General features: G+C 52.1%; 1 protein-coding gene across 1 annotated transcript in view; it reads left to right on the plus strand.

Annotated features, from left to right (window-relative positions):
- The first annotated feature begins 20,023 nt into the window (after positions 1-20,023).
- sfrp5 (secreted frizzled-related protein 5) overlaps positions 20,024-25,230 on the plus strand; it is a 103,089-nt gene continuing 97,882 nt past the window's right edge. The window contains exon 1 of the mRNA XM_072479635.1: positions 20,024-21,163. Within this exon, the coding sequence (XP_072335736.1) occupies positions 20,644-21,163 (520 nt within the window). The 5' untranslated portion in view covers positions 20,024-20,643. The remainder of the gene's footprint in view (positions 21,164-25,230) is intronic.

Genomic DNA, 25,230 nt, shown 5'->3' on the forward strand with positions numbered 1-25,230 from the left:
TAGAGTAAAGATTGCATTTGTTTGTTCAAAATTCAGGGAATCTCACGACAAAGCGGGAGTCTTGAATCTCAACCTTCATCTACTTTAAACAAAATGCTCACCCCGCACATCCTCTGGTCTGACTAAGGAATGTGACACGAGTGATGCCCACATTCCCTGAATAAATTGAGAAAACATTGCCCATGCCCAGAATTTGGTTGATATTGAGCAAGACGTCACATCCCTCAATGTTAAGCCCTCAGAATCAAACACAGATACTGAAGTAAGTGTGGATTTCAAAACGGAGAGGTTACATAGCAGGAAAAGTTGAACAGATGGGAATCTTTACTCCACAAAAGAGAAGGCTGAGAAGTGACTGGATAGAGGTCTTTATTATTATGAAAAAGGTTTTGATTGAGTAGATTAAAGTAAGATGTTTCTAATTATATCCAAATAGGCCATTAATATAGCATAGCCACTAAGAAATCCAATAGGGAATTCTGGAGAAACTTCTTTACCCAAAGAATGGCTGGAATGTCGAACTTGCACATAAAATGTGGTTGAGGCAAATTTAAGTTAGGTAAACACATGCGAGAGACTGTTATGATGATCGGGCGAAATAGGGAAGAGCAGGAGGAGGCTTGTGTGAAACCACGCCATCACTATTGGAGGAGAGGAAGGCAATCCCACCACAGGGCGGCCTTTGGCTACGCACACACCCGAAACTTAACTTTATTTAGAATAATATTTACACAGCACCAGTACTTTGCTACTTGTCTTCTCTCTCCAGCTGGTCCCTAACTGGTCCCCTCTCTTTCTACAACAGAAAGGTTAACGATTGTCCCAACCCCCTTATCGGAGGAGCTCATATTCCCCAAGTGGGTAACCAATTGTCCCTGCCCAGTAGGATCTGTGCAGGCAACAGCAAACTACCCCTAAACAAAGCTCTTTCGTGAGTGTAATTGGCTGCCCACCTTGTAAGCTTGAGCATAGGCCATAGAGCGATAGAACCACAGAAATGTTACAGCGCAGAAAGAGGCCTGTCGTATCTGCTCTAGCAGACCCACCTCCTCTAAACCGGCTGGAGTCACCAATTTCAGACCCCATCCGCCTCCAGTGCTAACCTCAGTGAGGCCCAAAACATCCTGCCCTACGCCTCTGAATTTAAGGTTTGGTTTTCAGCCAGCCACCTTGGGTCCAAAGGGTCTATATGGCTGACCCCTCAAAGTATGGATTGTGGGAGCTGATAGACTCCACTATAGGAGTAACTGCTTAACCAGGGGTGTGGTAACTATTGGAAGCAATTCTTTTTTTAAAATTAATTACTTTTTTCCAATTAAGGGGCAATTTAGCGTGGCCAACCCACCTACCCTGCACATCTTTGGGTTGTGGAGGTGAGACTCACACAGACACGGGGAGAATGTGCACACTCCACACGGGCAGTGACCCAGGGCCGGGATTGAACCCGGGTCCTCGGCGCTGTGAGGCAGCAGTGCTAACCACTGCGCCACCGTGCCGGCCAATTGGAAGCAAGCCTGAGAGATCTGAGAGATTGATTTGATCTGCATTTGGAGAGTCCTGGATTAATGAAGAACGGTCAGCATGGTTTTGTTAAGGGGAGGGCATGTCTGACCAACTTGATTGAGTTTTCCAAAGAGGTGACCAGGTGTGCAGATGAACGCAATGCATTTGATGTAGTCTGCTTGGATTTCAACAAGGCTTTTGATAAGATTCCACATGGGAGGCTGCTGGCGAAGGTAAGAGCCCATGGGATCCAAGGAAATTTGGCAAATTGGATCCAGAATTGTCTGAGTGGCAGGAAGCAGAGGGTGATGGTCGAGGGGTGTTTTTCTGACTGGACGCCTGTGTCCAGTGGGGTCCCGCAGGGATCAGTGTTGGAGCCCTTGCTGCTTGTGGTTCATATAAATGATTTAGACATGAATGTAGGAGGGTTGGTCAGTAAGTACGCAGGTGATACATAATTGGTGGGGTGGTAAAGGGGCTGGTTTAGCACAGCGGGCTAAACAGCTGGCTTGTAATGCAGAACAAGGCCAGCAGCACGGGTTCAATTCCCTGAACAGGCGCCGGAATGTGGCGACGAGGGGCTTTTCATTGTAACTTCATTGAAGCCTACTTGTGACAGTAAGCGATTATTATTAAATAGTGAGGAGGATAGCCTTAGATTACAGGCGGATATAGGCAAGTTGGTCAGATGGGCTGATCAGTGGCAAATGGAATTCAATGCTGCAAGTGTGAGGCGCTGCACTTGGGCAGGACAAACAAGGCAAGGGAATACATGATAAGCGGCAGGACCCTGGGAAGCCCCGAGTCTCAGAGGGACCTTGGTGTGCATGTCTACCGGTCCCTTAAGAGTGGGTAAGAAGGCATCTGGTATTCTTGCCTTTATTAGCCGAGGCGGAGAGTTTAAGAGCAGGGTGGTTATGCTGGAACTGTGTAAAACATTGACTAGGCCACAGCTAGAGTATTGTGTGCAGTTCTGGAAGCCACATTACAGGAGGGATGTGACAGCACTGGAAAGGGTGCAGAGGAGATTTACCAGGATGTTGCCTGGGCTGGAGAGTTTTAGCTATGAAGAGAGATTGACTAGAATGGGGATGTTTTCCTTGGAGCAGAGGCGACTGAGGGGGGGGGGGGGGGCGGGGGGTGGGGGGGACAGGATTGAGATGTATAAAATTATGAGGGGCCTAGATAGAGCAGACAGGAAGAAACTTTTCCTCTTGGGGGAGGGGCCCATGATCAGAGGGCACAGATTTAAGGTAAGGGACAGGAGGTTTTCGAGGGGATGTGAGGGGAAACATTTTCACCCAGAGGGGAGTTTGGAATTTGCTGCCTGAAAGGGTGATGGAGGCCGAGACCCCCCCCATAATATTGAAGAAATATTTAGGTGTGCACTTGCGATGTCAGTGCAGACAAGGCCATGGGCCAAGTGCTGGAAAATGGGGTTAGAATGGTGCAGAGGCAACGGGCTGAAGGGCCATTTCTGTGCTGTGTGACTCTTCGACTCTCTGACTGGTAGCTAGAGCCTGGGCCTGTCAGACTTTGGGCTTCTAAATCTTTCCACAACTGAAGAACAATTCCCCAGGGACGAGAGGAAAGGGTTGAAAAAACAACAACCTTGAAGCTGACACCAGAGGCGTCCTTTTTAATTTTATTTTGGCCAGCTGTTAAATTGCCTTTCCAACGGTTTCACTTGAATAATCTTCACGTATTAAAGGCAAGGGGGGAGTTGGCTCTTTTCCCTTTGACCGCTCGATTAGTTTCAGATGTAAGATGTATTGAGAAGATTTAAGATTTTAAACAAGATAATTTGTTTTGGTGCTGGCGAGGGCTGGCCTCGACCAGCAGAACAGATCCCACCCCCCCCCCCCCCACACTCTTCTCCCACCAGTGCCTTGTAGATTGTCCAGAATGTGCGAAGAGAACCTCAGTTTGTGTCACTGCGAAAAGACAGCACCTCAGACAAGGCTGCGTTACATTCTCAGCGTTACAGTGACCCCCAGCATAGATTATATGCACAGGGCTGCACGGTGGCACAGTGGTTAGCACTGGTGCTTCACAGCTCCAGGGTCCCAGGTTCGATCCCGGCTCTGGGTCACTGCCCGTGTGGAGTTTGCACGTTCTCCCCGTGTTTGCATGAGTTTCGCCCCCACAACCCAAAGCTGTGCAGGGTAGGTGGATTGGCCACACTAAATTGCCCCTTAATTGGAAAAAATTAACTGGGTACACTAAATTTATTTTTTTCAAAAATATCTGGGCAGCACGGTAGCACAGTGGTTAGCACTGTTGCTTCACAGCTCCAGGGTCCTCGGTTCGATTCCCGGCTTGGCTCACTGCCTGTGCGGAGTCTGCGTGTTCTCCCCGTGCCTGCGAGGGTTTCCTCCGGGTGCTCCGGTTTCCTCCCACAGTCCAAAGTTGAGCAGTTTAGGTGGATTGGTCATGATAAATTGCCCTTTGTGTCCAAAAAGGTTAAGAGGGGTTACTGGGTTACAGGGGATAGGGTGGAGGTGTGGGCTTAAGTAGGGTGCTCTTTCCAAGGGCTGGTGCAATCTCGATGGGCCGAATGGCCATCTTCTGCACTGTAAATGCTATGATTCTATGGGGTTCCACGGTGCGATTTGAACCTGGCTCTTTCAACAGAAGGCAAGAACAAATTAGGCAAGTCAAAAAAAAAAGGGAATGGTGAATTGACATCAAGCTTAAATTTTAAATTGAGGACTGTCGGAAGCAAAGTATGTTGGAGGAAATCGGGACTTCTGGAGCCTTGAAGTCCTGGAGTTGGACTCGGAAATGTTGTGAGAGGTATTGCATTGAACACAAAACAGAAAGAAGGCGTTGGACAACAAATCCAATCTTGTGTGGAACAGAAATGAAACAAAGAAAGAGAACTTGTAATAATCTTTATTAGTGTCACAAGTAGGCTTACATTAACACTGCAATGAAGTTACTGTGAAAATCCCCTAGTCACCACATTCTGCCGCCTGTTCGGGCACACAGAGGGAGAATTCAGAATGTCCAATCCACCTAACAAGCACGTCTTGCGGGTACTTGTTGGAGGAAACCGGAGCACCCGGAGGAAACCCACGTAGATACGGGGAGAATGTGCAGACCCCGCACAGACAGTGACCCAGCAGGGAATCGAACCTGGGACCCTGGTGCTGCCGACGCCATCTTTCTTCCTGATTTGGTTTTACAATGTTAGACCGACAAACAGGAACAAAGACGAGGAGAATGGCAGAGTGATTGGAAAGATTGCACAGTTTGGCACAAACCCCCAAGTCTGACTGACCTTGGAACCCATTCAACTATCCCACATTTAGCTCACTGTAATGCAAGGAAATTTCGACACGGAGCCAACAGTGGCTCTGGACCATCTGTGTGTAAAGATGATGGGGGCGATTCTCCGATATTGAAGCCAAGTGTTCACGACGGTGCAAACAGGGCCCGGACACAACCTATTCTGGCCCCCACAGGGGGCCAGCTGGAGCGGTTCACGCTGCTCCAGCGCCGCGCCAACCCGCGCATGCGCAGTTGGGGCAGCCCAATCCTGCACATGCACAATTGGGCCGCGCCGTCCTGCGCATGCGCGGGGAACATCTTACGCACGCCGGCCCCTCACCAACATGGCACCGGTGTTCCCGCAGAGTTCCCGCCGGCAGCGACCAGGGGTGGACGGCGCCGGCGGGAACCTTTCGTGTCGTAGCGGCCGCTCGGCCCATCGCCGGTTCTCCGAGCGGCCCGGTGCGAATCGCGCGCCGCTGGTCTCCGGGGGGTGGGAGATTCGCGAGCGGGGGTCGGGGCGGCGTGGCGCGATTTGCGCGGCGCCCCGGCGATTCTCCCACCCGGCGTGGTGGGGAGAATAGCGCCCGACTTTCATTTTTGGAGGATAAAAGCTGACTGTAGTCACGATGTAGAAATGGTCATGGAGAACCATGAAATATTCTAAAATATTTTGACATTGAATATTCACCCAGAGGTTAATTTATACACTGCACCATTTTTATACGACTTGTCAACTCTGAGCCATCAGCAGCAGTAGAATTGTGTACAACCACAATCTGTAACCTCATGGCCCGGCAAATCCCCCACTCTGCCATTACCACCAAGACCGAGGATCAATCCTGGTTCAATGCAGAGTGCAGGAGAGCGTGCCAGGAGCAACACCAGGGATACCGAAAAATGAGGTGTCAACCTGGTGAAGCTACAACACGCACTTACTCAGCAATAATCCGATCACTGACACTCAGTTTGGGTTCCACCAAGGCTCCTGAATTCATCACAATCCGAGTCCAACGTGGACAAAAAGCTTAATTCCAGAGGTGAAGTAAGAGTGACTGACCTTGATATCAAGGCAGCATTTGACTGAGTGTGGTATCAAGGAGCCCGAGCTAAACTGGAGTCAATGGGAATCAGAGGGCAAACTCTCCGCTGGTTAGAGTCATACCCGGCACAAAAGGAGATGGCTGGAGTTGTTGGAGGTCAATCATCTCAGTCCCAGAGTATCACTACAGGAGTTCCTCAGAGTGGAGTCCCAGGCCAAAACAACTTCAGTTACTTCATCAATGACCTGCTGTCCATTATAAGGTTGAAAGCCTTATAATGGCTTTGCGAATGATTGCACAATGTTCTGCACCATTTGCAACTCCTCAGACACTGAGACAAAACGCAGCAAGACCTGGACAATATTCAGTCTTGGGCTGAGATGCGGCAAGTAACATTCATGCCTCACCAACGTAGCCGGATGGCCAACAACTAAACTTCTGCAAAGAATAAAGGGAAAAGTAGTCAACCTATGGAGCACAAGGCTCTGTGAAACAGCTTGTATTGCGAGCGAGTGTGATAAGATGTACTCGACAGTCAGATAAAGAGAGCAAGGCCAGCGCAAGTGGGCTGTGTTTGCGAGCTAACATTGAGGAAAACGGGTAGCAGGTCATCCGCGTACGCGGCCTAAGAACTTTCTGGATGCTGGAAGAAACTGTATTAAAGGGGAAGGCTCGAAGCCTCGCTGGCGATGACCTGCGGGTCCCCCCCCATCATGAGGACCACCCTGAATCTGGGACCCAGTGAAGAGGATATCCATTGAAGGGCGGCTGATTGATTCACCTTGAAACAGGATTCAGTCCAAGCTGTGATTTATTGTGACAAGTAATCAGCGCTTTAGCAAGTGATCAAAGCGAAGTAAACGGCAAGTCAGTGGTTGTACACATACATAGAAACTTAGAAAATAGAAGCAGGAGGAGGCCATTCGGCCCTTCGAGCCTGCTCCGCCGTTCATCACGATCGTGGCTGATCATCAAGTTCAATACCCTGATATGGGCAGATCCAAATAGTCTGGGTCACAGATATCGGGAGCACTGTGTCGAACAATAATGTGATGTTGCGGCTGAATTAAAATGTTGGAAAATAAGATGCTCAGGTACAATCCAATTCTGGGCCTTCACTTCAACACAGTTTACATCACAGGAGTTTGCACAAGCTTAAAAGTGACGATGCGCCCTGAGGGTCACAACAATGTGTATTTATATAGCACCTTCAACACAGTAAAATGTCCAAAGGTGCCTCACCGGGGTGATTGTTAAATAAATCCTGGCACCCAGTCGCACACGGAGAAATTCTGACAGGCGATCAAGCTTGGTCAAAGAGGTAGGTTTCGCAGAGTGTTTTAATAATAATAATCCCTTATTGTCACGAGTAGGCTTCAAATGAAGTTACTGTGAAAAGCCCCTAGTCGCCACATTCCGGCGCCTGTTCGGGGAGGCCGGTACAGGAAAACGGAGGAGAAAGAGGTGACGAGGTTTCGGGAAGGAATTCCAGAACTTGGTTTTGGTGGTCCGAGATGCGAGAGCCAATGGACGGAGGAGACTTTGGTGTCGACCCCCCCCCCCCCCCCTCTTTTTATAATTTTTCGATAATTGCCAATACAACCACAGGAGAGATGGCAGGAGTTATTTTGCAGTTGTTGTGATCTGGAATGTGTTGCCTGAAAGGCCGGTGGAAGAAGATTCAATACTAACTGGCAAGAGGGAATTGAATAAATACCCTCGAAAGGACCATGTGCACTGCCCTGGGGGGGTGGGGGGGAGAGGTGGAGGGGGGGGAGGGGTGAGAGGGGGTGCAGTGGGATCAATTTGATGGATCATTCAAAGAACCAGAATAGAGAGAATGGGCCGACCGACCTCATTCAGGGGCTGTAATATTGTATTTTCTTTGCCTGAATGGAGAATCAGATGATCTCTTGGGGGATCACCAGTTAAGTATATTCTTGAATACTGTGGCTTTGTGCATTTGGCTTCAATCGCGGTTACATACAGGGATCACTCAGTCACAGTGACATTCGCTCCGCAGTTTGCGAAACCTTTACAAATCTCTGTTCAGGCCTCAGCTGCATTCTTGTCTCCGGCTCTGGGCACCGCAATTCAGGAGGAACGGCAATGTCCTTCGACTGGGGTTCTTAGGGGGCTTGCCAGGGCTGAGGAAGGTACGGGGGGGGAGGCCGGAAAAGCCTGAGATTTCTCTTCATCCAACAGAGAATTGTTGAGGGAGGCGTCACTGAATAAACGTGCAAGGGCAGCACATGTCAAACAGAGAGGGAGAACCATGGCAGTCGTTTTGACGCTAACAAATAAACGAGTAGGGATATTGAAAATTATGAGGGGTTTGGGTAAAGTAGGGATAGATTGTTTCCTCCGGCAAGTAACCAGTAGTCTTAGATATTGGGCCGCATTCTCCATTTCAGCGGCTTAGTGCCGGCGCCAATGGAGAACCCGTGGTGCTCCACGACGGTAAACCCGGCACGTATCCCTCACCAATTCCGGTACCGGTGAGGGGGCTAGCGCCGGCGCCATGATCGCGCGGAGAACGGACGGAGAATGGCCGGGCTGCGGCTTCGCAGGGCTAACGAGCTGCAGCCGCGCATGCCTACACCCCCACCGGTCACGGCGGGAAACATGGTGCCGGCCGTGCTGGACCGCATACCCACCCACCCTGACCCCACAGTCCACCCCACAGCACACCACACCCCCAGTCCGAGAAGAAGCCCCCTCCCCCCACCCCCGGGCAGAGGCACGGATCTGAACCGAATGTGTCGCCACTGGACACTGTCCGCAGCAAGGCTCCCGGTCGTGGATTTGGATGTGTTGTCTAAGGAACCTTGGTGAGTTTCTGCATCGCATCTTGTAGATGGTACACACGGCTGCCACTGTGCATCGGTGATGGAGGGAATGGATGTTTGGGGTGGTGGATGGGATGCCAATCAAGTGGGGCTGCTTTGTCCTGGATGGTGTTGACCTTATTGAATGTTGTTGGAGCTGCACTTATCCTGTCACGTGAGAGTACTTTAAGAAATGGGTGTTTATTACTGCAGTGATGTCAGGGAGTGGGTGGAGCTGGGCTGTCTGTCAGCTTTTTACTTTCATTTTAGGCTGTTTGCTGCAGGGTGTGTTTTAGTCTTGTTTTCAGAGCTGGATAGCTGCAGTCACAGCCAGAAGGTGTATGAATCTCTCTCTGTAATCGAAAGTATGTAAATCGATTCTGGTGATTTGGAACTAATAACAGTAGTGACTTTAACCTGATGTGCTTCTGGTAAAAGGTGTTTCAAGTCTTTTGGATGTTAAAAGGAAAGCTTGAAGGATTACTTAGTGTTGTATTCTTTGGGGGTTGTATTTGAATTAATGGTTGCTAAGATGTTCACTGTATGTTTTAAAAAGGTTAACTTGAGTTCATAGAATAAACATTGTTTTGCTTTAAAAAATACTTTTCCATTTCTGCTGTCCCACACCTGTAGAGTGGGCCGTGAGCTCCCCATACCACAATCTATTAAAAGTTGTGGGTCAGGTGAACTCCATGATACACTTTGGGGTTCTCTAAACCCTGGCCCATAACAATGCAGGCAAACCGGGAGTATTGACACTGCTCATTTGTGCCCTGGAAAAGGTGGACAGGATCTGGGGAGTCAGAAGGTGAGGATTCCCAGCCTCTGACCTGCTCTGGTAGCCACAGTATTTATGTGTCTGGTCCAGTTCAGCTTCTGGTCAATGATACACGATGTTGATGCTTGGGGACTTGATGATGGTAATGCTAAATGAAAATAATTGCCAAAACAACCAGAGGAGAAATTAGATTAAATATGTTCAAACAGATGTTGACATCGATGCTGAGAGGATGTTTCCGTTCATGGAGGAATCAAGAGCGAAAGGGCATTGTTTAAAATAAAGGGGGCGGGATTTTCCGATTTTGAGCCGAAGTGCGGAGTATCTATGGCGTTATACAAAATCGGCGGCGCCCCCTCACCGATCCGGTGGCTCATTAGGGGACAGCAGTCACGCCGCGTAAAGCACCCGGCTCCCAGGGTATAAACGGGCGAAGAATTGCCGGGTCTGTGTCCGCGCACGCGCACGCAGCGACCTGCAGCAGTCGCAGCATACAACATGGTGCCAGTCGTGCATGGCCCCGACCTGCCATATACTGCCGCCCTGGCCACCCTCTCGCCACCCCCTGGCCACCCCCCACCCGTCCCGCCAGCCCTCGCGGAAGACCCCCCCCCCCCCCCCGGCCAGCAGAAAGGCTCCCGCCCGGGTGTGGTGGCGCTGGGCACAGTCCGCAGCCGCCAAGCTGGGTTCCTGACCGCTGGGAGACCACATGTCAGCCCCGCTATCGGGCACTCTGCCCCTCGGGGGCGGAGCATCGGGGTAAGGCTTTCAAGCGATGCGCTAACACCGCTCCAGCGATGGCGGCACGTGATACGATGATGCCTTTCCGGAGGGGGCGGAGCATAAACAACCCGCGTCAAACAGGCGCTGCCCCCCGGTTTCAGCATCAAAAGGAATTCTCTGCCCAATTGCCGGTTCCAAAGCCGGTGCCCGGGTAACGGAGGATCCCGCTCTAAGTGTTGTCGATAACGGAGAATCCGTGGACTTTCACAACAGAAACATCGGCGGTGCACCTGGATCGATTCAGTGACTGTGGAGAGGCAGCACCGGCGCCGCGGGGAACACAATCCATTCCAATGGGAAACGGGGCCGGATTCACCGGGTCCGTCATTGACACTCGGGAGGCTGACAAGCTGCAGCCGCACACCCACATTACACTCCCCACACACACATTACACTCCCTACACACACATTACACTCCCCACACACACATTACACTCCCTACACACACATTACACTCCCCACACACACATTACACTCCCCACACACACTCATCCCAGCCGCACACACACATTACACTCCCCACACACACTCATCCCAGCCACACACACACATTACACTCCCCACACACACTCATCCCAGCCACACACACACATTACACTCCCCACACACACTCATCCCAGCCGCACACACACATTACACTCCCCACACACACTCATCCCAGCCGCACACACACATTACACTCCCCACACACACTCATCCCAGCCACACACATTACACTCCCCACACACACTCATCCCAGCCGCACAGACACATTACACTCCCCACACACACTCATCCCAGCCGCACACACACATTACACTCCCCACACACACTCATCCCAGCCACACACACACATTACACTCCCCACACACACTCATCCCAGCCGCACACACACATTACACTCCCCACACACACTCATCCCAGCCGCACACACATTACACTCCCCACACACACTCATCCCAGCCGCACACACACATTACACTCCCCACACACACTCATCCCAGCCACACACACACATTACACTCCCCACACACACTCATCCCAGCCGCACACACACATTACACTCCCCACACACACTCATCCCAGCCGCACACACACATTACACTCCCCACACACACTCATCCCAGCCGCACACACACATTACACTCCGCACACACACTCATCCCAGCCGCACACACACATTACACTCCCCACACACACTCATCCCAGCCGCACACACACATTACACCCCCCACACACACTCATCCCAGCCGCACACACACACTGCACTCCCCACACACACTCATCCCAGCCGCACACACATTACACTCCCCACACACACTCATCCCAGCCGCACACACACATTACACTCCCCACACACCCATCCCAGCCGCACTCACATTACACTCCCCACACACACTCATCCCAGCCGCACACACACATTACACTCCCCACACACACTCATCCCAGCCACACACACACATTACACTCCCCACACACACTCATCCCAGCCACACACACACATTACACTCCCCACACACACTCATCCCAGCCGCACACACACATTACACTCCCCACACACACTCATCCCAGCCGCACACACACATTACACTCCCCACACACACTCATCCCAGCCACACACATTACACTCCCCACACACACTCATCCCAGCCGCACAGACACATTACACTCCCCACACACACTCATCCCAGCCGCACACACACATTACACTCCCCACACACACTCATCCCAGCCACACACACACATTACACTCCCCACACACACTCATCCCAGCCGCACACACACATTACACTCCCCACACACACTCATCCCAGCCGCACACACATTACACTCCCCACACACACTCATCCCAGCCGCACACACACATTACACTCCCCACACACACTCATCCCAGCCACACACACACATTACACTCCCCACACACACTCATCCCAGCCGCACACACACATTACACTCCCCACACACACTCATCCCAGCCGCACACACACATTACACTCCCCACACACACTCATCCCAGCCGCACACACACATTACACTCCGCACACACACTCATCCCAGCCGCACACACACATTACACTCCCCACACACACTCATCCCAGCCGCACACACACATTACACCCCCCACACACACTCATCCCAGCCGCACACACACACTGCACTCCCCACACACACTCATCCCAGCCGCACACACATTACACTCCCCACACACACTCATCCCAGCCGCACACACACATTACACTCCCCACACACCCATCCCAGCCGCACTCACATTACACTCCCCACACACACTCATCCCAGCCGCACACACACATTACACTCCCCACACACTCATCCCAGCCGCACACACACATTACACTCCCCACACACACCCATCCCAGCCGCACACACACATTACACTCCCCACACACACCCATCCCAGCTGCACACACACATTACACTCCCCACACACACCCATCCCAGCCGCACACACACATTACACTCCCCACACACACTCATCCCAGCCGCACACACACATTACACTCCCCACACACACTCATCCCAGCCGCACACACACATTACACTCCCCACACACACCCATCCCAGCTAACACAATGGCACTGGTTGGGCTGGAATGTGTCCACACAATGCTGGGTCGGCTGGGGCCAGAGGGCACCTGGGGGGGGCGGGGGGCCCTGAGGGGCAGCTATACGACCCATGGCACCAGGTTCAAAGTGGCCTGTTAGCGGCGTGCACAGCTGCATGGCTGCCTTTCCAGTTGCAGCATCAGTGTTCCGTGTCCGTCCACCCCGACCCCTCAGCCCGCCTCCTGACCACCCCCCCACCCCCCGGATACTCCCCCCGGCCCTGGCAGAAACCACCCCGGCCAGCGGCACGACTGTCAGCAAACTATGGCGATGTTGGACACTTTCCGTCCCTCCTCTCTCCCCCTCAGCAGCTGCCACGCCGATTTTTAAAAGCAGAAGTGAACCGCACCATCGGGAACTCGGTCCATCGGAGGCGGAGAATCGCAGGTGGGCCGTCTGATGAAATGCAAATGGTGCCTATTGTACATGCCGAGTGAAACGCATTAACGCCGTTGTGATGAACGGTTACTGTACCCTTGTCATCATTTAAGGTGATGTCCCCTTTAAGACCGGGCTTGGAACCCTGGGGGACTCCGCCTCCGGCTCCGCCCACCTGGGAGCCGTATATAAGGGGCCGCCCCTAGCACCCGTCTCGGCACCAGGCTAGTTCTTAGCTTATTAAAGCCTTCTTTACAGTTTTACTCTCTAAGCGTCGTTATTGAGGGTGCAACAGCCGTTTTTGAGGTGACGGGGAATCGCAATTTGGCATCAAATCGATGCCTGCATCGGTTTTGCCGTCAGGAGCTATTCTCCGCCTAATCGGCGTCGGCTAACGGACAATCCCGCCCAGGGTCCCCCATTTACGAGTCTCTCAGACGATTGTTAATCTTTGGAATTTATTTTTCCAGAGAGCTAATCGAGGCTGGTTCAGTCAATATGTACGAGATTGGGATAGATTCCTGATTGACAAAGTGGTCAAAGGTGGGCTGACAGGTAAGTGGAATTAAAGCTCCAATCAGCCAGGATCTTACTGAGGGGCCGAATGGCCTTCTCCTGCTCCGCTTGCTTTCGATCTTATTTCATTCTAATCTAGAATGTACTATCTGAAAGGGTGGCAATTGACAATGGACTTTATACGTGAGCAGGACTAATTTGCAGGTTTAACGGGAAGTAACAATTAAAAAAAAAAACATTTTTTAGAACATGCAGTGCAGAAGGAGGCCATTCGGCCCATTGAGTCTGCACCGACCCACTTAAGCCCTCACTTCCAACACAACCCAATTACCCCTCCTAACATTTTTGGTCACTAAGAGCAATTTATCATGGCCAATCCACCAAACCCGCACGTCTTTGGACTGTGGGAGGAAACCGGAGCACCCGGAGGAAACCCACGCAGACACGGGGAGAACGTGCAGATCCGCACAGACAGTGACCCAAGCCGGGAATCGAACCTGGGACCCTGCCGCTGTGCAGCCACAGTGCTATCCACTTGTGCTACCGTGCTGCCAGTTATGTGGAACTAAATTGGATAGCTCTTTCGAAGAGGCAGCACAGAGACAGGAATGGGCTCCTTCTGTGCCATAGAATTTTATGATTTCTAGTATAACCCAAAAACACAGTCTGAAGGGATATGCCAGCCTGGTTTAGTGGTGATACAGACATTGGCATTTGTCAGGCCAGACCCCAGTCCACGATTTGAGCATACAATCCAGGTTAGCAGATCAGCATAGCACTGGGGCTGTGCTGCATCTTCAGAGCGCTTGCCTTTTCTCGGGGGACATTAAGCCAAGGTCAGTTCTACCTGTTGAAGTGGACGTAAAAGATCCCACTGCGCCAGCAGCCGAGCTCTGCCCGGTGACCACAACCAAAGCGGGTGACCTGGACACACTTCCCTCTCTTCAGCTCTGAAGAGCCATATGGACTCGGAAGGTTAATCCCGTTTCTCATTCCGCAGGCGCCGCCAGACCTGCTGGGGTTTTCCAGCGTTTCCTGCTTTATTCCAGGATATCTGCTTATTCCTGTTGTAGCAGCTTGCTGTGCAGAGGACTGTTGCTGCGTCTCCCCACACAACAACACTTCAAGAGCTCTTCACTGGCTGGGAATGTGATAGTTGCTATGTAAATGCAACTTCTCTTCCATCAATACAGTTGCACTTTCAGTGACAACTATAGGAATTATCGCCACACATATCATTATGGAGCACGCACTCCAACTCAGAACTGTGAGGGTCAATATTGTATTCTCTTGAGTTCAGATATCCGACACTTGATCTAATTGAGGTCATTAAAATCATAAAAAGGAATTTGAGACACTGGAGCCAGCGATTGTACTTAAATAAGGCAGCACGGTAGCACAGTGGTTATCACTGTGGCTTCACAGCACCAGGGTCCCGGGTTCGATTCCCTGCTGGGTCACTGTCTGTGCGGAGTCTGCACTTTCTCCCCGTGTCTGCGTGGGTTTCCTCCGGGTGCTCCGGTTTCCTCCCACAGTCCAAAGACGTGCAGGTTAGGTGGATTTGGCCGTGATAAATTGCCCTTAGTGCCCCAAAAAAAGGGTTAAGCGGGTTTATTGGTTTCGGGGATAGGGAGGAAGTGAGGGCTTAAGTGGGTCGGTGCAGGCTCGATGGACCGAATGGCCTCCTTCTGCGCGGTATGTGGCATGGAATAGGATGGCATAGTGACAGGACGTTTGACCCACATGACCCATGCCAGGGTTCATATTCCACAGAAGCTCCCGTGTTGGATAGATGCATTAAGCATTCTCCCACCTCATCTGACCCTCTCAGTCTATCTTTCCGTTCCAGGCTTGTCCCACCTTCTCACCCAAGGAGCTGAAGAGCAAATTTCAGAAAGATAAAGGTTTGGCCCAACATTAAACATGATTTTCAAATAAAGTTGAGGTATAAAGAAGTAAAAATAAAGCAATGTCAAAGCAATAAATTGATCATTTTAAAAGAGAATAATTAATTTTTTTTTAAATTCATTCCCGGGATGTGGGCTGTGCCAGCATTTATTGACCATCCCTAATTGCTCTTGAGGAGTCAGTTAAGAGTCAACCACATTGCTGTGGGTCTGGGGTCACATGTAGGCCAGACCAGGTAAGGACAGAAGATTTCCTTCCCTCAAGGACGTTAGTGAAGCAGATGGGTTTTTACGACAATCAGCAATGGTTTCATTGTCATCTTTAGACTTTTAAATCCAGATTTTTAGTGAATTCAAATTTCACCATCTGCAGTGGGGGGGGATTTGAACCTGGATCTCCAGAGCATGACTCAGGGTCTCTGGTTTTCTAGCCCAGTGACAATATCACTGTGCCACCGCATTTAGAGTGTGAGAGGGACAGAGTCTGTTTGTCTGGCTCACCCCCAAATGTCTTGCTGTTCACTCACTCGCCCTCACCCACTGTGTGAGTGGGTGCGACTGTGTGTGGCGCTAAGGATGAGTGGGAATCCTGAGAAGGCGAGTGAGCCAGACACACACACACACACACACACACACTACCATGTTCACTCTTTCTCACTCCCACACAACCTCTCTCTCTCTCACACTCCCTGGCTCTCCCACACTCTCCGGGCGGGATTGTCCGGCCCCCCCGCCGGGTCGGAGAATCCCCGGGGATGACGCAAATCCCGCCCCGCCGCTCCGACGCTGGCTGCCGTATTCTCAGGCGCCGGCTTTCAGGCGGGGTTCATGCCACGCCGGTCGGGGGCCGTTGGCAGCCCCCCCCCCCCCGGCAATTCTCCGGGCCCCGATGGGCCGAGCGGCTGTCGGTTTCTGGCCAGTCCCGCCGGCGTGGTTTGGACATGGTGCCACACGGCGGGACGTGGCTGGTAGGCCGGCTGGTGCGGTCCTCGGGGGGGGGGGGGGGGCACGGGGGGATCCGGCCCTATGGGGGAACCCCACAATGGCCTGGCCAGTGATCAGGGCCCACCGATCTGCAGGTGGGCCTGTGCCTTGGGGGCACTCCTTCCTTCTGCGCCGGCCCCTGTAGGGCTCCACCATGGCCGGCACGGAGAAGACAGCCCCCTGCGCATGCACCAGAATACGCCGGCCGGTATGCGCATGCGCGAACTCGCGCAGTCCCTTCGGCACCGACTGGCGGGGCGCCCACCCCTCCGGTGCCGGCCTAGCCCCCGGAAGTGCGGAGAATTCCCCAACATCCGGTTGGCCCGACGCCGGAGTGGTTCGAGCTGTTCTTGGCGCCGGCGTCAGGCCAATTCGCCGATTGCGGTGAATCGCGCCCTCTGTCTCTTTCCCTCCCACACTCTCTTCCCCCCTCCCACGCTCTCTATCTCTCTCTGCCCTCGAATCCACAGCATTCCTCCAGTGCAAAAGGAGGCCGTTTGTTCCATTGTGACAGCCCAACCTTCCGAAAGGGCACCCTATCTTGGCCCACTCCCCCGCCCTATCCCCATAACTCCGCGCATTGATCGCGGTCAATCCACCTGACCTGCTCATCTTTGGACTGTGCGAGGAAACCGGAGCACCCGGAGGAAACCCACGCAGACACGGGGAGGAAGTGCAAACTCCACAGAGTCACCCGAGGCCGGAATCGAACCTGGGTCCCTGACGCTGTGAGGCAGCAGTGCTAACCACTGTGCCACCCTCCCAAACTCTCTCTCTCTCCCACACACTCCTTCTCTCTCCCACACTCTCTGTCTGCTATACTATCTCTCTCCCCATTCTCTCTCTCTTGCCCTCTCTCTCCCACACTGTCTCTCTCTCTCCCACACTCTCTCTTTTAACCCCACAGCATTCATAGAATCCCTAGTGCAGAAGTCAGCCACTTGACCCACTGAGTCTGCACCGACCCTCTGACCCTGCCTAGGCCCCTTCCCCTGCCCTACTCCCATTACCCCCCCCCCCCCCCCCCCCCTCCATTGAGCAAAGCCAATCCACCGAACCTGCACATCTTTGGTCACGAAGGGGGAATGTAACACGGCCAATCCACCTAGCCTGCACACCTCCCCCACACTCTTTCTCTCTCTTATTCTCTCCCTCCTTCATCCACACTCTCTTTCTCTCCCACCTACACTCTCTCTCCCACACACTCTTTCCCCTTCTCTCTCTCTCTCCCACACAAACTTTCTCTCTCCCTCTCACACTCTCTCTCTTTCTCTCTCTCCCCACTCTCTCCCCCTCCCTCTCTCCTCCCACACTCTCTTTCTCTCTCCCACACTCCTCCCACACTAAATATTCGCACACTCTGGGCAGCACGATAGCATTGTGGATAGCACAATTGCTTCACAGCTCCAGGGTCCCAGGTTCGATTCCGGCTTGGGTCACTGTCTGTGCGGAGTCTGCACATCCTCCCCGTGTGTGCGTGGGTTTCCTCCGGGTGCTCCGGTTTCCTCCCACAGTCCAAAGATGTGCAGATTAGGTGGATTGGGCATGATAAATTGCCCTTAGTGTCCAAAATTGCCCTTAGTGTTGGGTGGGGTAACTGGGTTATGGGGATAGGGTGGAGGTGTTGACCTTAGGTAGGGTGCTCTTTCCAAGAGCCGGTGCAGACTCGATGGGCCGAATGGCCTTCTTCTGCACTGTAAATTCCAAGATAATCGCTCTGTGTAATCAAGCTTCTTATGAATTCCCCATTAATTTTGTTTTGAGCACAGAAGAAATTAATTCCACGAGTGGTGGTATCCAGACCAAGACATTGCATCATCGTAAAACTAAAGCTCAGTGTTTATCGGTGAAATTAGGGAGCTCAGGCACTCTCTCAACAACAACAACAAGCTGGATTTATATCACACATTCAATGAAGTAAAACATGTCAAGATGCTTATAAAACAATATTTGACGCTAAGCCACAGAAGACACAGTGGCACAGTTGTTAGCACTGTTGTCTCACAGCTCCAGGGTCCCAGGTTCAATTCCCGGCTTGGGTCACTGTCTGTGCGGAGTCTGCACATTCTCCCCGTGTGTGCGTGGGTTTCCTCCGGGTGCTCCGGTTTCCTCCCACAGTCCAAAGATGTGCAGCTTAGGTGGATTGGTCATGATAAATTGCCCCTTAGTGTCCAGAAAAGGTGAGGTGGGGTTACGGGGATAGAGAGGAGGTGTGGGGCTTAAGTAGGGTGCTCTTTCCAAGGGCCGGTGCAGACTCGATGGGCCAAATGGCCTCCTTCTGCACTGTAAATCCTATCCCTCTATGAGACATTGGGACAGCTTGGTCGGGGTGCAAGTTTTGACACGGGGCTTGAAGGGCGAGAGGATGCAGTGAGGTTTCGGAGGAAGAGTTTAGAGCTTAGCTGGCTGAAGGAGTGTGGAGAGGTTAAAATAAAAGCTGGGCCAGTCGGAACTTTCGAGATTGAGAGCCACAGATTTGTGCTGGGAAAGGACAGGGAACTAGAGCATTTTCTTCAGTCCTTAGCCAGTGACCACTGCTGGATGAAGGCTCCTACAGTCAAATAGCCGCCTGGGACCTGTCCCAGCTTGCTGTAAAAATGGTAGTTCTGCAGGCAGACCAGTGGGGACGAGCTGATAGTTATCATCCTGTTGCTGGGTAACAGGAACAGGCAAGTGAATAGCGGAGTGGGGTGAGAGGGAGACGGGTTTGGTGAAGAGGGTACTGGTGGAAAAATGATCCTTTATCTTCCTTTGAAGAACTTGCTTGCAGCTGTCTGCTTAGAGAGCTGCTGCCCTTCGCGAGTCTGCCAAGCCCTGCCTTCTCTGCGCCATCTCAATAGCTGGTTGCAGGTGAAGGGTTAGGGCAGCTGGTAAATAACCTGCAGCCCTTCGTAACGGCAAAACATCCTGGGCTTGTGACACACCTCAATAATTGTTCATTGCTCCCAGCGAAAGCACAGCGAGAGGGGGAGAGAGAGACAGAAAAGACAGACACACAGGGAATGACAGAGGGAGAAAAGGAGAGAGTGAAAAGACAGAGAAATCACACCCAAGGGAAGATAGGACTGAGACACAAAGAGGAGAAGGAAGGAGACAAAGGGGGCAGAGAAAGAGAGAGAGACAATGACAGTAAAGGTGAGAGACAAGTCGAGAGACTGAGATACAGAGACACACACACACATAGAGCAGGATGAAGACAGGGGCAAGCAGACTAATAAAGAAATGGAGACACAAAAAGAGGGAGGGTGAGAGAGGCAGAGAGGAAAGGCTCGGGAGTGAGGGACAGCGAGTGAAAGGGGGAGAGATAAAGAGCAGGCAGGGAGGAGGGGAAAGAGAAAACAAAAGGGGAAGAGAGAGAGAGAGAGAGAGAGAACGAGCCTTGCCTTTAAAGAGCTGTGTCAGTGTCCGGAGCTCGCTGCAGTGTAAAGTAGCTGCTCCAGTCACTGGTAGCTGGCTCTGTGATCCATACATTCAGATTAACAGGGGCCCACGAGCTGATTGGCTGCTGTGGAATCCTCCTGGCTTTGTGGGGAAGCCTACAGGGCTGGTCTAAACTCTCGCTTCGGAGAGCGAGGAGGAGCGAGCAGCTAAATGCTGGCACAGTCTGCCAGAGCTGAGTGTGTGAGAGGGCGAGAGCGTGTGTGAGAGTGTGTGAGTGCAGTGTACAGTCAGTCTATGCGGCGAGCTGACATCTCAGGCAGCTGAGGAGGAGAGTGTGCAGCTGGCCGGGAGAGAGAGAGGAGGAGCGAGAAAGAGAAAGTGCCTCTATAATCTCTCCCTTCCTTCAACACCCACCCAGTGCCTGGAATTCTGGGGCAGCGCATTCTGGTGGAGACGCCAGCCACCTGCCCACCTGGCTGGACTCCGCCACCCAGGGAGCTGTGTGACCTTCAGGAGATAGGAAGCCTGGTGGGGACACAGGAGCAGCTTCGCGTTTTTCTTCCTTGGCTCCCATCCTCTACCATCAGGAGCCTGCGAGCAGGCGGGTGAGGTGGGCATCGCGGAGGTACCTCGCTGACGGGTGGGCACAGAGCTGGTGCGCTGACCATGCAGAAACTCTTTGCTGCGTTTCTCGGGCTGCTGTTGGCTGGCCTGCCGTTGCCCGGCTCGGGGGGCAGCGCCGAGGAATACGAATACTACGGCTGGCAGTCGGACCACCTCCAGGGCGGGCGCTTCTATGCCAAGCAGCCGCAGTGCGTGGACATCCCCAACGACCTGCGGCTTTGCCACAACATCGGCTACCGCAAGATGCGCGTGCCCAACCTGCTGGAACACGACACCCTGCCCGAGATCAAGCAGCAGGCCAGCAGCTGGGTGCCCCTGCTCGCCAAGCGCTGCCACCCCGACACCCAGATCTTCCTCTGCTCCCTCTTCGCCCCCATCTGCCTGGACCGGCCCATTTACCCGTGCCGCTCGCTCTGCCAAGCTGTGCGGGACGGTTGCTCGCCTGTCATGGAGTCCTTCGGCTTCCCCTGGCCTGAGATGCTGAGGTGCGACCGCTTCCCCCTCGACAATGACCTCTGCGTCTCGCTGCAGTCGCCTGGCATCCAGCCAACTCAACCTCCAGGTAATGGGCAGTGGGGGTCAGGGCGAGGTGCGGGGGCAGTGGGGGTCAGGGCGAGGTGCGGGGGCAGTGGGGGTCAGGGCGAGGTGCGGGGGCAGTGGGGGGTGTTGCGGTGTGACAAAAATGGGTCGAGACCCAGGTGTCGATGGCCTGGGTATCAGAACCTTGCTTTTATAAATGACCTTGTGGCTGTGATTTTGCTTTGAGATTGTCAAGGCTGGTTGTTAACGGGAGCTGACTGTGCGATGTGAGGAGTGAGAGAGAGAGAGGGAGAAACAGAGAGGGAGTGGGATGGAGAGGGTGAGGGACAGAGGTAGAGGAACAGAAGGAGAAAGAGGCTCAGAGCGAGGGAGCGAGAGGGACAGAAAGAGAAAAGGACGGAGAGAAAGAGAGAGAAATGGATAGAGAGAACTGGAGAGGAGGAAAGGGGCAGAGAGGAGAGCAAGAGACTGAGTGACAGAGAGAGAGAGAGAGAGAGACAGGGTGAGGCACAGAGTGAGAAAGGGAGAGGGAGAGAGAGGGGGACTAGAACTAGGAACAGAGAAAAAGGGTCAGAGAGTGAAAGGAAGAGTGAGACAGAACAACAGGGAGAGATAGAGAAAGAGAGAAAGGGGGAAAAAAGCAGGAACTGAGAGAGAGCGAAGGAGGGAGACAGAGAGAGAGGGTAAATGTCAAAGTGGTGCAGAGAGAGAGAGAGTGACAGACAAACATGTATAGAGAGAGAGAGGGAGCACATTGACAAAGTGTCTTTTGTGACTCGGGATTTCCCAAATGTACAGTCACTGTTGGTCCAGGAGAGATAATACAGGGATGTGAGCAGAGGGTTAGTGCTAAAGGGAGAGAGAGTCCTAGAAAGGAGGTGGAGAGCGAAGGAAAGTGGACAGAGATAGAACAGCAAAAATTGAGGTAAGCGGATAGAGGGGATACAGAAAAAGAGAGATGCAGAAAGGAGGGGGAGAGGCAAGAAATAAAGGAAGAAAGGGCAAGGATGAGATATTACAGAGGAAAGACAGAGTGATTCAGCAATTAGGACTAGATAGGCTGGCTGAAACAGAATGAAATAGATGTGAGTTTCAAACTTTTTATGTATAACGTTTCCTCTGATGTAATATGCAGCCGGATGATTGAAAGTTGTAGCAATGCTGTGAAAATATTGGTGCAATTTAGGGGTGATTTGTTTTCATTCAGTCCATTATTCCTTTTTTTATTATATCTGAATAAGTAATTTGACAGGAAATGTTACCTTTCATTGAGAATGCAGCCTTGCTGTAAGGTCTGTGTGCTGTGGGGCAGCTCCCCTTCAATCCCCGAATAGCGGGTGTGGCTTTGGTTGTCGCATGTTGTGTCTCCTCAGTGTGGGTGAGGTAAAGGTTGAAGGTGTTAGGGATACCATCCCCCCACCCCCCCGCCCCCCGGCCAACCCCCTCCCCAACTCCATGGGCTATTCCCATGCATCCCCCTGCCTTCTAACCTCAATGGACAATCTCAGAGACGTATTGACGACTCATTTGCCAGATCTCATGGCTGCAGAGGGTGATCCAAAAAGAGAAATAGGTGTGGGGGAACCAAATTGGGGGCAGGGGATGATTTGGGGGATGGGGTGGCAGGTGGGGGGTGGGGAGGTCTTGTGGAGGTTGGCTGGAGCCTCACTCATTGAGCAAAGGATCTCTTTTGTTAGCATGTGGCAACCCTCGGATGGCGGACTGCACTCCATCCTGAGGGAATCGTAGAATTCATAGAATTTACAGTGCAGAAGGAGGCCATTTGGCCCATTGAGTCTGCACCGGCTCTTGGAAAGAGCAACCCATTGAAGCCCACACTTCCACCCTATCCCCGTAACCCAGTAACCCCACCTAAGCATTTTGGACACTAAGGGCAATTTAGCCTGGCCAATCCACCTAACCTTTGGACTGTGGGAGTAAACCCCCGCAGACACGGGGAGAGCGTGAAGACTCCGCACAGACAATGACCCAAGCCGGGAATCGAACCCGGGACCCTGGAGCTGCGAAGCAACAGTGCTAACCACTGTGCTACCATGCTGCCCATCTCAAGAGCTGCTTATAGGTTAGGGTCGTAGAATGGTGCGGTACAGAAGGAGGCCATTCATCCCACCATTCCTGTGCTGGCTCCCTGAAAGAGTTATGCGGTTATCTCCACTCGCCCGGCCTTTTCACCTGAGCTCTGGAAGTGGTAACCCTCCAGCCTGCGATCAACTTTCCCTCCACTGCCCTTTAGTGCAGCCCAATCCAGATTATTGTGTTCAAAAACAAAAACGTTCCCTCGTCTTCCTCCTGGTTCATTACCTCATCACCCTAACCCTATGGATTGTCGGTGTGGTGGGGCACACGCTGTTGAGGAGAATCTGTGGGAATGCCGATAAGACTGGTAATCTAGGGAATGGTACTCTCCGACATCCTATCTGTGCTCTTCTCTTCTTGTGACCGAGTACTCAGCATTACAGCACAGCCGGATTGTTCTAGAAACTTAAACAGCTCGGGGGAGAAGAAAATCTACTGAAGTGCCAGAAAAAGCTGCTCGAAACAGTTTTGCCTTGACATGTATTCCCGAAAGAGATCTTGTTGTGTGATTAACCATTGAAACCCGGACTTTCCGGGGGTGGGGTGGGGGGGGATGTTGGAGGATGAATTATTTTTTGCCAGTTTAAAATGTTTTATGAAAACCTTAAGTCTTTGCCAAAAATAAATGCAAGCACTTTTAGCTGAAATGTTTGTTGCGCGACATTCATCGAGAGAGTTCGGTTCCTAGAATGTTACAACACAAAAGGAGGCCATTCAGTCCCACATGCTGCTACTAGCTGTTTGAAGAACCAATGCAAGAAACAATAATTTTCACTGCACACTAATACATGTGACAATAATAAATCAAATCCAAATTGAAGGTGTTATCTGATTGGTCCTCCTCCCCTGCACTTTCCTTGATTTCTTCCAAAATATGACATTTCAGACGGATGGGAATGCTTTGCTGAAAAGTCAACATTTGGCAGTGATGTTAAATGGGGAACAAAAACTGTGACAAACCACCTCCAGTTTCAAGCCAGTGTCCCCTTGTTCCCGGGGGGGGGGGGTCTATGTGTGTGTGTGTGGGTGTTTGTGTGTGGGTGTTTGTGTGTGGGTGGGTGTGTGGGTATTTGTGTGCGGATGTGTGTGTGGGTATGTGTGTGTGTGTGTGTGTGTGTGGGGAGGGTATGTGTGTGGGTATGTGTGTGTGGGTATGTGTGTGAGGGTATGTGTGTGTGTGTGGGTGTGTGTGTGGGTATGTGTGTGTGTGGGTATGTGTGTGTGTGGGGGTATGTGTGTGTGTGTGTGGCTGTGGGTGTTTGTGTGTGTGGGTGTGGGTACGTGTGTATGTGTGTGTGTTTGTGGGTGTGTGTGTGGGTATGTGTGTGGGTGTATGTGGGTGTGTGTGTGGGTATGTGTGTGGGTGTGTGTGTGGGTATGTGTGTGGGTATGTATGTTTGTGTGTGTGTATGCGTGGGGGGGATTATGTGTGTGGGTGGGTGTGGGTGTGTGTGTGGGTATGTGTGTGCATGGGTATATGTGTGTGTTTGTGTGTGGGTGTGTGTGGGTGTGTTTTTGGGTATTGGTGTGAATATGTATGTTTGTGTGTGTGGGTGTGTGCATGGGTATATGTGTGTGTGTGTGGGTATGTGTGTGGGTATGCGTGTGGGTATGTATGTTTGTGTGTGTGTATGCGTGGGGGGGATTATGTGTGTGGGTGGGTGTGGGTGTGTGTGTGGGTATGTGTGTGGGTGGTTGTGTGTGGGTGTGTGTGTGTGTATGTGTGTTTGTGTGTGTGGGTGTGCGTGTGGGTATGTGTGTTTGTGTGTGTGGGTGGGTATGTGTGTGGGTGTGTGTGTGGGTATGTGTTTGGGTGGGTATGTGTGTGTGTGGGGGGTATGTGTGTGTGGGTGTGTGTGTAGGTATGTGTGTGTATGTGGGTATGTGTGTGTGGGTGTGTGTGTGGGTATGTGTGTGTGTGTGGGTATGTGTGTGGGTGTGTGTGTGAGTATGTGTGTGTGGGTGTGTGTGTGTGTGTATGTGTGTGCGGGT

Source organism: Scyliorhinus torazame, chromosome 16 (genome assembly GCF_047496885.1).
Source record: "Scyliorhinus torazame isolate Kashiwa2021f chromosome 16, sScyTor2.1, whole genome shotgun sequence".
NCBI classification, from domain to species: domain Eukaryota; kingdom Metazoa; phylum Chordata; class Chondrichthyes; order Carcharhiniformes; family Scyliorhinidae; genus Scyliorhinus; species Scyliorhinus torazame.